General features: G+C 44.3%; 1 protein-coding gene across 1 annotated transcript in view; it reads left to right on the forward strand.

The window, feature by feature from the left end:
- Positions 1–9,163, forward strand: part of ONECUT1 (one cut homeobox 1) — a 28,227-nt gene extending 19,064 nt beyond the window's left edge. Inside the window, exon 2 of the mRNA XM_004578070.4 lies at positions 8,824–9,163. Coding sequence (XP_004578127.1) covers positions 8,824–9,116 — 293 coding nt within the window. The 3' untranslated portion in view covers positions 9,117–9,163. The remainder of the gene's footprint in view (positions 1–8,823) is intronic.
- The last annotated feature ends 5,130 nt before the right edge of the window (positions 9,164–14,293 follow it).

Raw genomic sequence — 14,293 nt, forward strand, 5'->3', positions numbered from 1 at the left:
CACTACCTCTGGAAGGATCCCAGTTAAACCAGGTGTCTGTCCCCAGACAGCTTTGTTAAAGAAGTGAACGGGGGACAGACAGGGAGAGGTTTGGATGACTTTTTCCACCTGTGTGTGCTGAAGGCGACCTGTGTCCAGCAGGTTGTAATGGCTCCACCTCCTGCTGCAGGCTGTCACAGTTTCCAGACCTTCCGGGAAGAAGCTCCCTCCTTCACACAGAGCCTATCCTTGACTTTGTCACTAAGAATTCACGAGTATGGCTTTTCAGATTGCATGCTGTGCTGTATCTTCTGAATTTGCCTCATTCCAAATACAGTGGGAGGCCCTGCTTAGAAAAATAAACAGAGCACAGAAAAATCACCCCAGGCAAGACAGATCAGGTTCTGTCCCAGGATGCTCAGTCTGAGCTCTGGTCTGGAAACTGCAGCACTCTGTCCACTGGCATTTGAGGCTCCACAGGGAGACCCCAGGACAGACTGTCCTTACTTCCAAGTTCCACAGCTTCAGCGGACAAGAGAGGATCCTGGGGGACTCAGGGAGGATCAAGAGTTTGCTTCTCCAAGTGGCTGTCTTGGTGATCAGGAGTGAGAAGTAGGGACCCTGTCCCCACTTCCCCACCCAGGCCCATATGTATGCCTTGTTTTTCAAAAGATTGATTTAAAAGTCATCAGAGGGAGAGCAGGAAACAGATTTTCCATCCACTTGATTTACTTCCTCCAATCCTGGCCTCAGCAGCCAGGGTTGGACCAGGCTGAAGCCAGGAGTCCAGAGCTCTGTCTAGGTCTTCCAATTAAGTGCAGGGATCCAAGGACTTGTGGTTTTTTGTTGTTGTTGTTGTTGTTTTGTTTTGTTTTGTTTTGCTGCTTTCCCAGGTTCATTAGCAGTAAGCTGGATTAAAAGTGCAGCAGCCAGGCTCGGCAGTGTGGCCTAGTGGCTAAGGTCCTCGCCTTGATCCCATATGGCCGCTGGTTCTAATCCCGGCAGCTCCACTTCCTCTCTCTATCTCTCCTCCTCTCAGTATATCTGACTTTGTAATAAAAATAAAATAAATCTTTAAAAAAAAAGTGCAGCAGCCAAACTTGAACCAGTGCCTATATAGAATTCCAACATCACATACAGCATGCTGCTGGCAGGAGGTAGGGCCACATTGTGGCCGAGCAGGTAAAACCACTGCTTGCAACACCAGTGTCCTGTATGGGTACCAGCTCATGTCCTGGCTGCTCCATTTCCAATCCAGCTTCCTACCAATGCCATAGAAAAGGTAGTAGAACATGGCCCAAATGTTTGGGTCACTGCAGCCCACATGGGAGACCTGGAAGAAGCTCCCAGCTGTTGGCGTTGGTCTGGCCATTGTGGCCACTTGGGGAATGAACCAGCAGATGAAAGCACTGTTTTGCTCTTGCTCTCTTTTAAAATTTTTTTTTAAATGGTGCTGTTTGCATTGGGCACTTGTGTCCCATATTGGATTGGAGTCTCGGCTTCACTGTGCATCCATCTTCCTGCACTGTTGGGAAGTAGCAGGCTCACATGGTTGGGTCCCTGCTACTCAGGTAGCATCCTGGAAGGGATGACTTTGAGTCCTGGAATAGCTCCAGGGGACAGGAGGCTGAGCCTTGAAGGATCCCAGGTTCTCCTTATGGCCAAAAAAAAAAAAAAGGTGGGGTTGAGGGGACGATGGTGGCAGCTATTGAAAGCCAGGATTCACTGTAGCTTGGAGCTACAGTGGGCTGGAGGGAGTAGCAAACATCAAGGGAATAGGAGTGACTAAACATTGGGAGTCTTTTGTGTAACAGACACTAGGATTTATATGCAGTGTTGCTAGCAATTGTAATCTGTGTGTTCTGTGTCCCTCTGCCTTTCAGATGAATAACTAAATAAGATTTAAACACTGTCTTTGAAGTGACAGAAATGTAGTTTCCTATTCACTTCTTATTCTGTCAGATACCATGGCTCCCTAGAAGTATGTCAGTCCTCAGTTTTGCATGTATTTATATACATATTCACACCTTTCCGTTCCCCCCAACACACAAGCACACACTTCCATATTTCTCTTGAGTATCACTGTAAGTTGTTAAAGGATCTTTACAAATCATGCATAAGTAAAACACCAGTTTTAAAAATTAATCTAATTTTATAAGCCCTGGTACTGAGCACACAGACCCTGTTCTCTGCCTCATCTGAAGGTGTTCATGGCCTTCTCTCCACAGCTCACCCTATCCCAGCATGCCAGGCACGAGACGAAGCATGCCACACGTGTAGGCTTACTCAGGAGCAAGTGTCCCCAGCTCTTTCTAGAGTGAACAGTCTAACTCTTGCCCTGCTCCAGGGATCCATTCATTACTGAGAAAGCAACCGTTCTGGACCCGGTCTGCACTACCCTCTGCTTCCCCCGGGGGTGATGTTGAAATCTGTGTACAAACGTCAAGTCACAGAGCTGTGCCTAGAAGGGACTGTGCCTAGAAGAGACTGTCAGCTATTCAACCCTGTCCCTTCTTTATACAATTAAGGAGTTCCATCCAAGTTGGGGAAGGGATTTAACCCACTCTGCTAATTAATGACAGCCGGAACCTGAGCTAGAATTTGACAATTAATACAACACCTTTCCACGCTATCACCTCCCTTCCAGACTTGTAAATTCAGGTTTTATAATCGCATCTTGACAAAAAAAAGAAAGGATCAGTGAATTAATTTGCAAAAATCTAGAATATTCCTTATAGATTGGTACTTTTAATTGCTTCAACATCTAATTTAATGTTAATTACCATTCTGTGAGGTCAGAAAGCCATTGTCCTCCATTTTGCAACTGGGAATGCTAAGCTCAGACTGGGGAATCATGTGCCCAAGTTTGCATGTCTGTCAGCAGCCACACATCTGGTTTGGTTTGGGTTTGGATTTTCAAAATCTAACTCCATCTTAGAAGTTGTATTGTAAATCCACTTAGTTTAACAACTGTCTCCCAGGCCAGTATGCTTATGCCTATAGATTGTCAGAAATGCTTATTTTATAACTCAATCAGCACTTTAGATGTTGGAAAGTCCTTTGTCTCAGTCAGGAAAAGGGACATAAATCAATTTACAAGGAATTTACTGACAGATGATGATACTGTGTTTTACACATGTTTTCTAAGACAGGACTTATTAAGTTCTAAATAATGAAAGACTAGTTGTTCAATGGTTTGTTTCTAATTTCCATCTGTCCTAGGCCAGTGACTTTAATAATACTGTTAAAAGAAAATAAGCCACTAGATAAATAAGGATACAGTTTCACATTGCAGCAATGCCAAAAGCTGAAAACATTTCCATCTGCTTAAATTCAGGTTTCAAATGACAAATTTTCAGGCCTTGGCACAGATCAGCACAGCTCTGCTAACAGTTCTGAGGAAACCTTGTCCTAAGGAATGCCATCCTTGAGAGAAATTCCCTGAGTAAAGGTTTCCTTGATTAAAGTTTATAACAGACCATAAACTAGAAAGTATTGGTGTACGTTGAGATAGCTAGCTAGATAGATAGTAGATTTTCTAAAAAGTATTTGTTTATTTGAGAGGTAGAGTTACAGGAAGAAAGAGGGAGAGACAGCTCCCTCTGCTGCTTCACTCCCAGATGGTCACACTGGCCAGATCTGGGCCTTTCTGAAGCCAGGAACCAAGAGCTGCTTCTGGGACTCCCACATGGATGCAGGGGCCATCCCCTGCTGCCATCACGTCAGTAAGAAGCTGCATTGGAAGTGCAGCAGCAGGGACTTGAACCGGTTGCCAGTATGAGAGTACAACACCACAGGCTTTACCCACTATGTCACAGTGCCAGCCCCAACACTAAAATATCAGAGGCTCTGACATTGAAGAAACTTGATCATTAATCGGTTTACCACTTCCTGAACTGATTTGAGTTCACAACGCATTGGTCACAAAGTGCCTTTCAGTATCCTGCAGATTCATACTTCCTGTCTCTGCCCTACCTGCTGGTCCCCAGGCTTGCCTGAAATAGAAGCTCTGTCCTTTGCCTAGGTCCTCATGCTTTACAATCTTCCATGCTTGATTCTTCCATGCTACTTCTTCCATGCTTCCATGCTTGCTTCTACTTCCTATATTGTACTCACTTCACTGGTAGAGGTCAAGGTCAGCTGTCTGACTGTCTGAAAAAGCCCCCACTGCATTCTGCATCTATATCTGCTGCCCACTTCAGGGAGGTGACTCATGACAGATAATCTCCATCTTTAGTACTGCCTCTCACAAGTAAGAGGAATTTCTTTACTGTTAATCTAGGGCCATGATAAACAGATGTCTATCCTTAATGGAAACTATACAGCCACACATAAAAACTGCTGTCATAAAACTCATGCACAGCAGTTGCCTAAGCAGCACTTCCCTTCCGTTACCCATTCTCGCTGGCATACCTGTGGGGGCACTCATGACAACATCCAGATGGCAGTTTCCTGCCTTACAATGGGCAGTCTGTATCCTGGAAAAAAATACTATGTAAATCCCAAAGCAGTGTTTTCATTGATACTCTCCTAACAGTTCAACAACTCTAGTGCTTGTGAAAGCTTCTAGAAGCAGAATGTTCCTTATGTGTGTGGATTGTTCCAGATTTGGCCTCCTCTGATCACCCAGTTACTCTCAACAAGCTTTGTAGTCTGTTCTCTATTCTATTTTATATTTCAGCAGCTTCAACTTGAGAAATCCATCCAGAGTTCTCTCCAGATATAACCACATCCATTTAGTCACGAACACCGGCCGTTAGTGCTGAGCCCCCCGGCAGCCTGCGGCATGTGCCAGGGTGCCCTGCAGATACAGAATGAGCCCTCTGGGACCCTTGCTCCAAAGGAATCTCATCTCCTGGGTTCTGACATTGCAGTATCCATGATACTTGAAATCTTGGGGACAGGAACGTCCAATCTCTGTGTCTCCAACGTTAGTATTATAGGAGACATTGAGAGTCTCAGTCAAAAAGTATTATGGGATTAAACACATTGGGAGGAAAGAATTGCATGTGCTAACACATGTTAGTAATTTTTAGGTTTACCTAAATGCTCTTGACCTACAAACCATGATATCTAAGAACTCCAATTTGAGGCACGGTCATTCCTCTGACACCATTTGGAAAATGCAGGCTCAGGGGTAGCTTCAGTCCAATCAGTCTTGCCAAATGCCAGGGACCAGATTGAAAGTCATTAGATGCTCATCCTGGTTAGGTAGAAGATGGATATCTCTTTGTAATTTCCCTTAGCTTAGCCTTTCGGATAATAACTAAGTCGACAATCCATCCAACACTCAGCTTATTTCCTTTTCCATATGTGTATGTTCTGGTGCTATTTATCATCTAGAGTCCTAATGACTTTCAAGTCTATATTTCTAGCCCAGATCTTTCCCCTGAGCTTCAGACCCCATACATTTTGCTGTCTTCTGGACAATCACCTATCGGAGATCTTTAACAGAATGTCCAGCAGACACTCCCAATGCGTTCTATCCCACATAGAAGCGATTCCAGCCCTCATAAAGCTCAGTTCTCCAGCTGTATCCCTTAATGGCCCCCATGTTACATACAGCCAGAAACCTGGGAGATGCCTCCATGTCAGTCCTCCCCATCAAGTTGCCAATAATTCCTCTTGAATCTACCTGCTAAGAAGCTCTTCTCCATCCTGTTGCCATTGTCTAGTTTGGGATGTTCAGTATAGAGATTTCCTGACTGACTTCTGAGGTCGGGTTTTCTGGGACATGGACTCCAGTGTTGTGAGAATTGCCTGTAGGAAGGTTGCTGGAGAGTGCTTGAGAGAGCAAGTCCTGTAACATGAAGCTGAAGTGTCTTGTTGCGCAAGAATAGCCTCAGCCAATCTTGTGGGTTGTTCTGAAACTGCATGGCCTGTCAGACTTGTCTCAACTTGATGGTGTGGGGTGAGGGCAGGTGAAAAGGGGAGACTTTAAACCAAAACATTCGCACTGATGACCCTCCCCCATGCCCTCCTCTTTCTCTTCCTCCATCTCCCACTGGATGTGGGCAGCTTCCCACCACCAGCACCACCACCAAGGTAACATAACCTTTGACCAAGGGAAATTCCCAGAGTGGGTTCCAGCTGAGAGCCACCAGCCGCCAACTCTTCCAGCTGCTGGAATATGAGTGCCTCAGTCCTGAAGGGGCATCAGGATGATACTGTATCACTCAGTGTGGCATCCTGGTCCCTAATCTTGCTGCTTGCCCATTCATCTCCCAAAACACCATTGGTAGGGTAGATGTGAGGAGAGTCCCTAAACTCAAATTTAACCACACTGTACCCTTACTCAAAAATCTTCCTGTAAGATAGTTTAGTTCTGATCTGTCTCCCATGAAGGTTTATCCCCCTTAACTGTCTTCTCTGTATACACACATAGCCATTAGTATGCCCTACTGATACCCATCAGTTCTTTATCAACATAGCTCCACCTACAGGGAATGATGCCTGCTGCTCATACCAGCAAACTTCAACTTGCCCTTTTACGCTTGTTTGTAATGCCTTCCTTAATGTCCTCCAGTGCAGGTCCTTTCCTATGTGTTCTGCAGTTCCTTGCTTGTGTATCCACCAGGCTGACTTCTTAAGAGCAGAGCCTGTGGGATACTCACTTTTGAATTGAGTGAATGACTCAGTCAGCCATGTCTATAGCTACTGTACACTGGCCAATTCAAAGACTGTGGGGTGGACTTCAATCTTGTCCGTATATGTTAAGAACTTCACTGAGTTGCTCAGTGAGGGCTGTAAGCCCTGGAAGAGAGGAATTCTATTCAGGGAATCTGACTTGGGTGTATATAGCTCAGTGCTCTGAGGAAAATGGACAATTAATACATGCTTCCCATTATGCTGATGCTGCCCCTTATGGTGGGCAAAGGGCGTTGCTGGTGAACTAACAGGGATTTATAAAAGGCATCATAGGGCTTGACTGGCCTGCAAATCTCTGTTAGAAATAAGCTGCTCTCACATTCCTTGTGAAATTCTTTTACATTTACTAGTAGTTGAACCAGTAGAACCGATGCCCTGCAGGTTTCACAATTTCTATCTTTTGTGCATGCTTTATAATGCATGTGATATAGTAATATAGCAAACCAAGCCCATCATTCACAAACAAATAAGGGACTTGGAGACTCCTAGAATGGACTCTGAAGAGTGGAAATGCCTGAATATGCCTGTAGTCTTTAACCAGCTAGCTCTCCACCTGATTTTTTGTTGAGCTAATGTGACCTAATGGACATGTGAGGGGAACTCTGAAAACCAGGGTCTGGAGCAATTAGTGCAGGCCGAGGAGTTGGTGGGGGCGGGGCACAGACCTAATCAGAGCCAAGACTGGGCTACAGGAAGGCACAGGGTGAAGTTGGAGGCAAGACAGCTACCTGAGGTATACAGCATGAAAGAGCTGCAATTCTGACCTCCGCCAGTGAGCACACCCCAGCTGCCTCTCCGTGTCAGAGAGGGAGGTGTGGAGAGGGCAGAGGCTGCTGCCAGGTGCCCGTTACAGCCCTTGGAAGTCACACTCTGATCGGAGTTGGGGCCCAGGAGCTTTATCTAGAAGCATACCCAGGTGCTCTCTGTATGCAGGTTGTAAGATCCCTTGAAGATGGCGGAGATGGGGCAGGAGAAAAGGGCCTTGTTAATGAGACAGCCCTGAGCATCCTTTGGTTGGTGGAAACTAGTTAGCCACATTAGGCTGGAAGTGGAGTCCAGCGGTAGGTTGGAGACCCCAAGGCTGGGAGCCCAAGGACCATGCTGGGATGATGTGCCAGAGCAGCTTCTTGATACAGGGAGCAGTACACAAAAGCCAGAAATGAGCCAGGTGAGTGAAGAGAAAGACTCTAAAAGCAAGACTTCCATAGACAACAAGAAGGAGGCTACCCTCCCCTTGAAAGGCCCCACTGGGAGCCATGACCAGCTTGACTGGTGTAGCACTGATGCTGAGTCCCACTAAATTCCTGGTCCCACTAAAGAATCAGTGCCAGACTGTGCTGGGTATCAGTTTTCCTACACACAGAATTGCCAGGAGAACAGACACAGTTCCTTTGTATTGCATTTCTATACCTGTAATCAGGCTTTTAGTTTTTAAAATCATTTATGGAGAGAGAGAAAAAGAGACAGAGAGGTCTTCCGCTGGTTCACTCCACAAATGATGGCAACAGTGAAAGCTGAGCTGATCTGAAGCCAGGAACCAGAAGCTCTTCTGGGTATCCTGCATGGGTGCAGGAGCTCAAATCCTTGAGCTATGTTATGTTGATTTCCCAGGGAGCTGGATAGGACGCAGAGCAGCCAGAACTCAAACAGGCAGTGAAATGGGAGGCTGGCACTGCAAGTGGAAAGCACCAGCCCCATAATTGGTCTTTTAACATCCTACCATTGGCAGACCATGAACCATTTGTGGGGCACAGTCTTGTATTTGTGAAACACTTCAGCTGGGCTATACGTGTATGTGTCCTCCCACTACCTCGCCAGACAAGTATGCTGTTACCCCACCATTGTGCAGGCGTGGACATGAATGCTCAGAGTGACAGTTCATTTAGCCAAGACTTGGTATTCTAGAGATGAGGAATCTTAGGCCCCGTTTGAGTCGATGGCCTTATCTGGAACAAAACAAACGCCAAAATGCACACCCAGGTCTCAGAGAACTTCATGTGCTCCCTGACCCTCCATCCCTTATTATGCTTCCTTGCCAGCCCCTCTCCCCACCCCGCCCACCATGGTGCTTCAGTCAGTCAGCGGACAGAAGCAGGCCAGGAGCCACAGCCCCCATGTTGTATTGGCACTGCCTTTGTGCCATGCGTTGCTGCCCGCCAGCAGATTCCTTCTAACTTCTCCCATGTTCCCTTGCAGCATGCAAAAGGAAAGAGCAAGAACACGGAAAGGACAGAGGCAACACCCCCAAGAAGCCCAGGTTGGTCTTCACAGACGTCCAGCGTCGAACTCTCCACGCAATATTCAAGGAAAACAAGCGTCCATCCAAAGAACTGCAGATCACCATTTCCCAGCAGCTGGGGTTGGAGCTGAGCACCGTGAGCAACTTCTTCATGAACGCGAGGAGGAGGAGTCTGGACAAGTGGCAGGACGAGGGCAGCTCCAATTCAAGCAACTCATCTTCTTCATCAAGCACTTGTACCAAAGCATGAAGGAAGAACCACAAACTAAAACCTCGGTGGAAAAGCTTTAAGTAAAACAAATACACACACACACACACACATTTTTTTAACTCGGACCTCAAGATAGCAGGTTTATACTGAGAAATATTTGAAGAAGAAGAAGAAAAAGTGTTATTTATAGTCCAAAGAAACCAAAGACTTAGCTCACCTGCATTCTGACTTTGTTCGGAGACACACACTTCAGCGGAGCAACAAGTTGGCAACAGGAAATACAAGCAGGAAAACCCTGGATCTCACACCTTCCATCCACGAACGTTCTCGCTGTGCTTGGCAGCTGAGGGGTTAGCAGCATAGTGATTTTTGAGCCGTGGAGTGGACATCTTTTAAGATCTGACTTACCTGTTCCGCCGCGTTGGGAAGGTGTATGGTGTCTAAGTGCTGTGCACAGGCGCACACACACACCTGCACACACACACACACAAACACGCATACACACACCACCAGTGGTTAGGGACTTTAGGCAGGGCTGGTCTTCAGGAAGGGTTGTGCTACAGAAGTGCAACTAGCACCGCGAGGAGCTGTTTGTTTTCACTGGATTCAGACTGGGATTTCACTTGTCTAGACTAGCAAACGTTTGAACCTGCCCGGCCCACAACCTAAATGCAGATTCAAACCCAGCAAAGGAAATTTGAATGACACCTAAACCAGTGCATTCTCTTTGTTTGTTAAGGAATGTTCAGATATTTTTTAAGAAATGAAACGAGAGTCCATCCATTGAAAAAAATAAATAAATAAATAAATCACCTAGGTACCAAAGAACACACTTAATATTATAGTGCAGGTATTTTATTGCAATGATTTTAATAACCAAAGCTATTTTTACACAAGATACTATGTAAAGTTATACATATGAACTGATCTAGCTGTAATACACATGCCACATAGAAACATGACTATTATTTATGACTCAAAGCATTTAAACTATGAGTTTTCAGAACTGGCAAGAAAGAATGTAGCTTCAGGGAAGCAATTAGTATCCCGGCAGAGAGGATGTTGGAGCGTATATGTGCATCCAGACGGCACACTCCTTCGCAGGACCCACAGGTGTCACTCAGGTGGAGACACAGCCAGGATCCCATAGCCTATTCACCTAGCTGAGAAAGCCTGGGAGCGCTTCTAATGTAGGGTCTAATCTGTTACCCCCACAAAAAAGGACGTTTTAAATAGGGCAGATAACTGAAAGAGAACATGTACAAAATAATACTGTAGAGTTAAACACCATCCAAGAAAGAAATCTATACCGGGGTTAATTTGACTTAAATTTGCTTTGTGCACTTAGCAGCGAATGCCTTTTATTTAAGTATCTTACACACACAAATTAAGTGTGTCATGCAGCGTGCTAATGGTGGCAATGGTAGCATTATCATGATGAAAGTGAATTTGCAAACACCCTAAAAAGTAATCAGCCTGATTCTGTTGCCTATGCCAGACGTAAGACTTGGGCATCAACAAGAGAGTAGGTGCAGCTGAGCCCTGGGGGTACTGATGGAGCTGGCTAGAAAACGCCAGAGTTCCAGTGGCAGACCAGACCCTTGAGTTCTACGGGTGGGAAGCTATGTATTTCACGAAACATAATCGCCAAAGCCGACTACATTCTTTCTTGCTACTATGTAAAGTTGGATATCTTATAACGTAGATTCCTCTAACAGGGACAAGTAAAATCAAGACCTGAGCTTCCAAAAACAAAATTTTGAATTTCTGTTTTTCCTAATCACTTAAGCAGGGCTATAGAAATCAAGGCAAAAAAAAAAAAAAAAAGGGGGGGGTAACAAAATCATGCTAGTAGTACCCCTGGAATCCCTTGAGTCCCAGGGATGTTCCCTCTGTGATTCCAGTTGAATTGGTCCAGATGGGGATGCGTGTTGTACCTTTAGGTAAAGAATTGGATATGCTTCAGTGAGTCACCAAACCGAACGAGAAACCTAAAGTCAAGTGTTTTCCTAGCCATAAGTTGTTTAGTAAGATTTACTAGGGAAAATTAAATCATCTTAATGCAAAATGTCACTCCTCCTAAGAAAAAAAAGCGAAACCAGCAAGCCATGCCAGTGTCTCCTCCAGGTCCGCTGTAGAATGAGGAACGGAAGCTAACATCTGCTTCTCTACTGACGAACTACTATATTTGCCTCGACATAGTTTGTCTTAATAATTTTGTTTGTTTGTTCCACCCAAAATCCCAGATTTCCCTTCTAAGTATGGCACAATTATAATTCAGCTCTTAAGCAACCCTGTAAATGGCCACCCTTTATGAGATTTGCTAAAAGTCTTAATCTTTTCAATGACATGAAGAAAAAGGAAAAAAAAATTAGTGCTTTGTTCTCTCCAGGAATGGAGGGAATTGTGGGTACAGCTACATAAGGTATTTATAATTTAGGAGGGAGGAAAGCCTTACTTCTTTAAAATGTGAGAATTTAAAAGGCAGGGAAATTCAAGCTGTGTCTACACATGATCTCAACAAATTCAGTCCACCAGGAAACACAAAAGTTATATTCAAACAAATTGTATTTTTGGCTTTGTTTTGACTATATTACCCTGAAAATTATTCTAACCACATTATTACATTTTCAACCTATTGTTCCAATACTGTGTAGGCACAGTCTCAAAAATTACGGCTACATAATTGTTTTCTCAGAAAATAACCAGTTCTTCTATTTGCTAACACCAAAGATGATTTTCATACCAGCATTAAATTGCACCCATTATGCAATTTCAGGGCCTAGAGATATATTTTCTCATAAACAGATGCACAAGTCAGAGCCTGAAAAAGCAATGTTTCTACTTGACCTCACCCCTCCCCCCGGCTTTGCTTTCTAGAGATCATTAGAGATAACTCCGCTTCTCACAAGCAATACGCGTATTCCAGCTGGTGGGACTGACTCTTTGTGGAGTTGGCGAACAGGAAGATGCTTTTCCGCTCCTGCTTAGTGCAGTGTGAAGTGACGGCTCGTGCCTCTGGACCTACCGCACTCCACAGAGCAGGCCTCACAGAGCAGGCCAATGATGCCCCCTTCACATCTCATTCCTCCAAAACAACTCAGCTGAAACAGCTCTCCCCACTCTTCTGTGGGCTCTGTTCTGTTCTTCCCAAAGCTGTGCTTCAAAGAATAGCTATAGATATCTCTACATGTTTTTGTTTTGTTTTTTGTCCATTTTGGTGGAGGGGATGTTTGTTTGGGGCCACAAATCATTGAGGCCCTCAGTCTCAAACTGGCATCTCTGCTGGAAGAGGGACGCGGAGGTGGGAAGCTCCAAAGCCGAGCCTTCAGTGAGAGCTCACAGGACAGACTGGACGGCCAGGAAGTCAGTCCCCCAACCCCCAGACCCCATTCCCTGGTTGCAGCTGGAAGAACCCCCTCCCCTCCCCAAACCAAAGAAAACTGTGTGGGGAAATCTACAAGTTTTAACTGGACATGTCACCCATTGTACTCCCTGCCTTCATCAGGAAAAAAAAATACTTATTTTTCCAGGAAAGTATAAAAGCACTATGCTACTTTTGGACTCATTCCACTCCCATCACTCCCCCAGGAGAACGACCCGTCTTGGCAGGTTAAATGCAGACTTTGCTATACCAAAGAGTCCTCGGACATTTTCACATGAGCTAGACAAAGGCATTTTTGCTAAGAGAGGTCCTCCCTTCTTTGTACATAAAGGATGAAAACTATGCATTTAGCAAACAAAGAGAAAGCACTTCCTTTTCTATCTAGTTGTGTTTAGGGTGCATTCAAACAGCGGAGGCTGTTGTGAGACGCGTCGGGCCTTCTGGGTGATTATTGTGGTGTGGTTAGCTTTACAGTACTCTTGGGAACTATTTCCTAAATAGTAAGAACAAAGAAGCAGAAGGTAAGAAATAGCTACTTCCATGTGTAGAAAAAAAGAAAAAAAAACATTAAAAAAAAAAAAACAAAAATAAAAAAAAATAAGTGTAAAGATCTACTATTTATAGTGTGAACCAAAGACGCTACCTCACTCGATTTCCATTGGTGATTTTAATCACATTGATGATTGATACCAAAGAATACCAAAGACGTTTCGTGCACGGCCGTGGTCTGCAGAGGGAACCCGCCCCTTCCCTGCCCCTACCTCCTCTCCCCTCCTCACTCTGTGTGTAAACTTGTCTTCATTCTTAATAACGACACGATAATGATAACAACATCCTTAGGAAATGCTACTCTGACTACTGCTAGTTCTTGTGAATCTCTAGGCAAACATGTTGCGAACTCTGTAAACTCCTAGGACGAGTGCCTTGCTTGAACCAAAGTGTTAAACCGCTGTTAACCTCTCTCACCTTATACTCTTTGAATACCTCAGCCTCTTAGAAAGGCCACAAATGAAAAAAAAAAAAAAGGAATAATTATTCACCGTGGTGCTTTTTCCGTGCAACCATGCAATGAACCTTTCTTTGATACCAAAGGATGACTTTCCCCCCCAATTTCTTGCTGATAAACCAAAGCTCCTCCTCCTGTTCCCCCTCGAGGTCCCCACCCTGCCACCCCACTCCCCTGATCCTTCGCCAGGCAAGCCGTGCAGCTTTTACCAATTCCTCCAAATACCTCATAGTAATAAAGTTGTAGGATTATGTTGTATAGAGAGTCTATGTGATAAGGCAGAACCTACTAGTTTGATAACTGTTAAGGTTACTTTAAAAAAAAACTTTATAATTCTTATTTATTTTGTAGTTTGTGTGTCTGAAATGTTCTACCCTCTTCCCCCTTTGGTTTGGGGTTTTATTTTCTTGGCAGAACTACTCTGTTGCTCAAGGAAGACTTAATTTCTGGAAATCTTCCCCAGATGGGTTAAGGGTTGTTGTAAAAAAAAAAAATGCAAGAATGGAATCGGAAATGGTTTTCATTTTGATGGCTACTTATGAAGTTTTTGTGTTTTGTAGAAAAATTTGTTTCCACAGGGTAAAAAAATATATATATATAAATATATATATATAATCTCTTTTGTGAAACTGGTTCCTATTTTTCTCTATAACGTGCTGTGATTTTTTTATTTAATTACATTTTATATGTGCTTATTTAATCACTGCTTTAATTTATGACTGTGTAGTTTTTAAAGTGTATATAGTAGAATTGAAATGGCCAAAGCTTTACATTACAATCTTTGGGTTCTCAATGCTAAGATGAGCTGGAGGCAGGAGCTTCTCT

Source organism: Ochotona princeps, chromosome 6 (genome assembly GCF_030435755.1).
Source record: "Ochotona princeps isolate mOchPri1 chromosome 6, mOchPri1.hap1, whole genome shotgun sequence".
Taxonomy (NCBI): Eukaryota; Metazoa; Chordata; class Mammalia; order Lagomorpha; family Ochotonidae; genus Ochotona; species Ochotona princeps.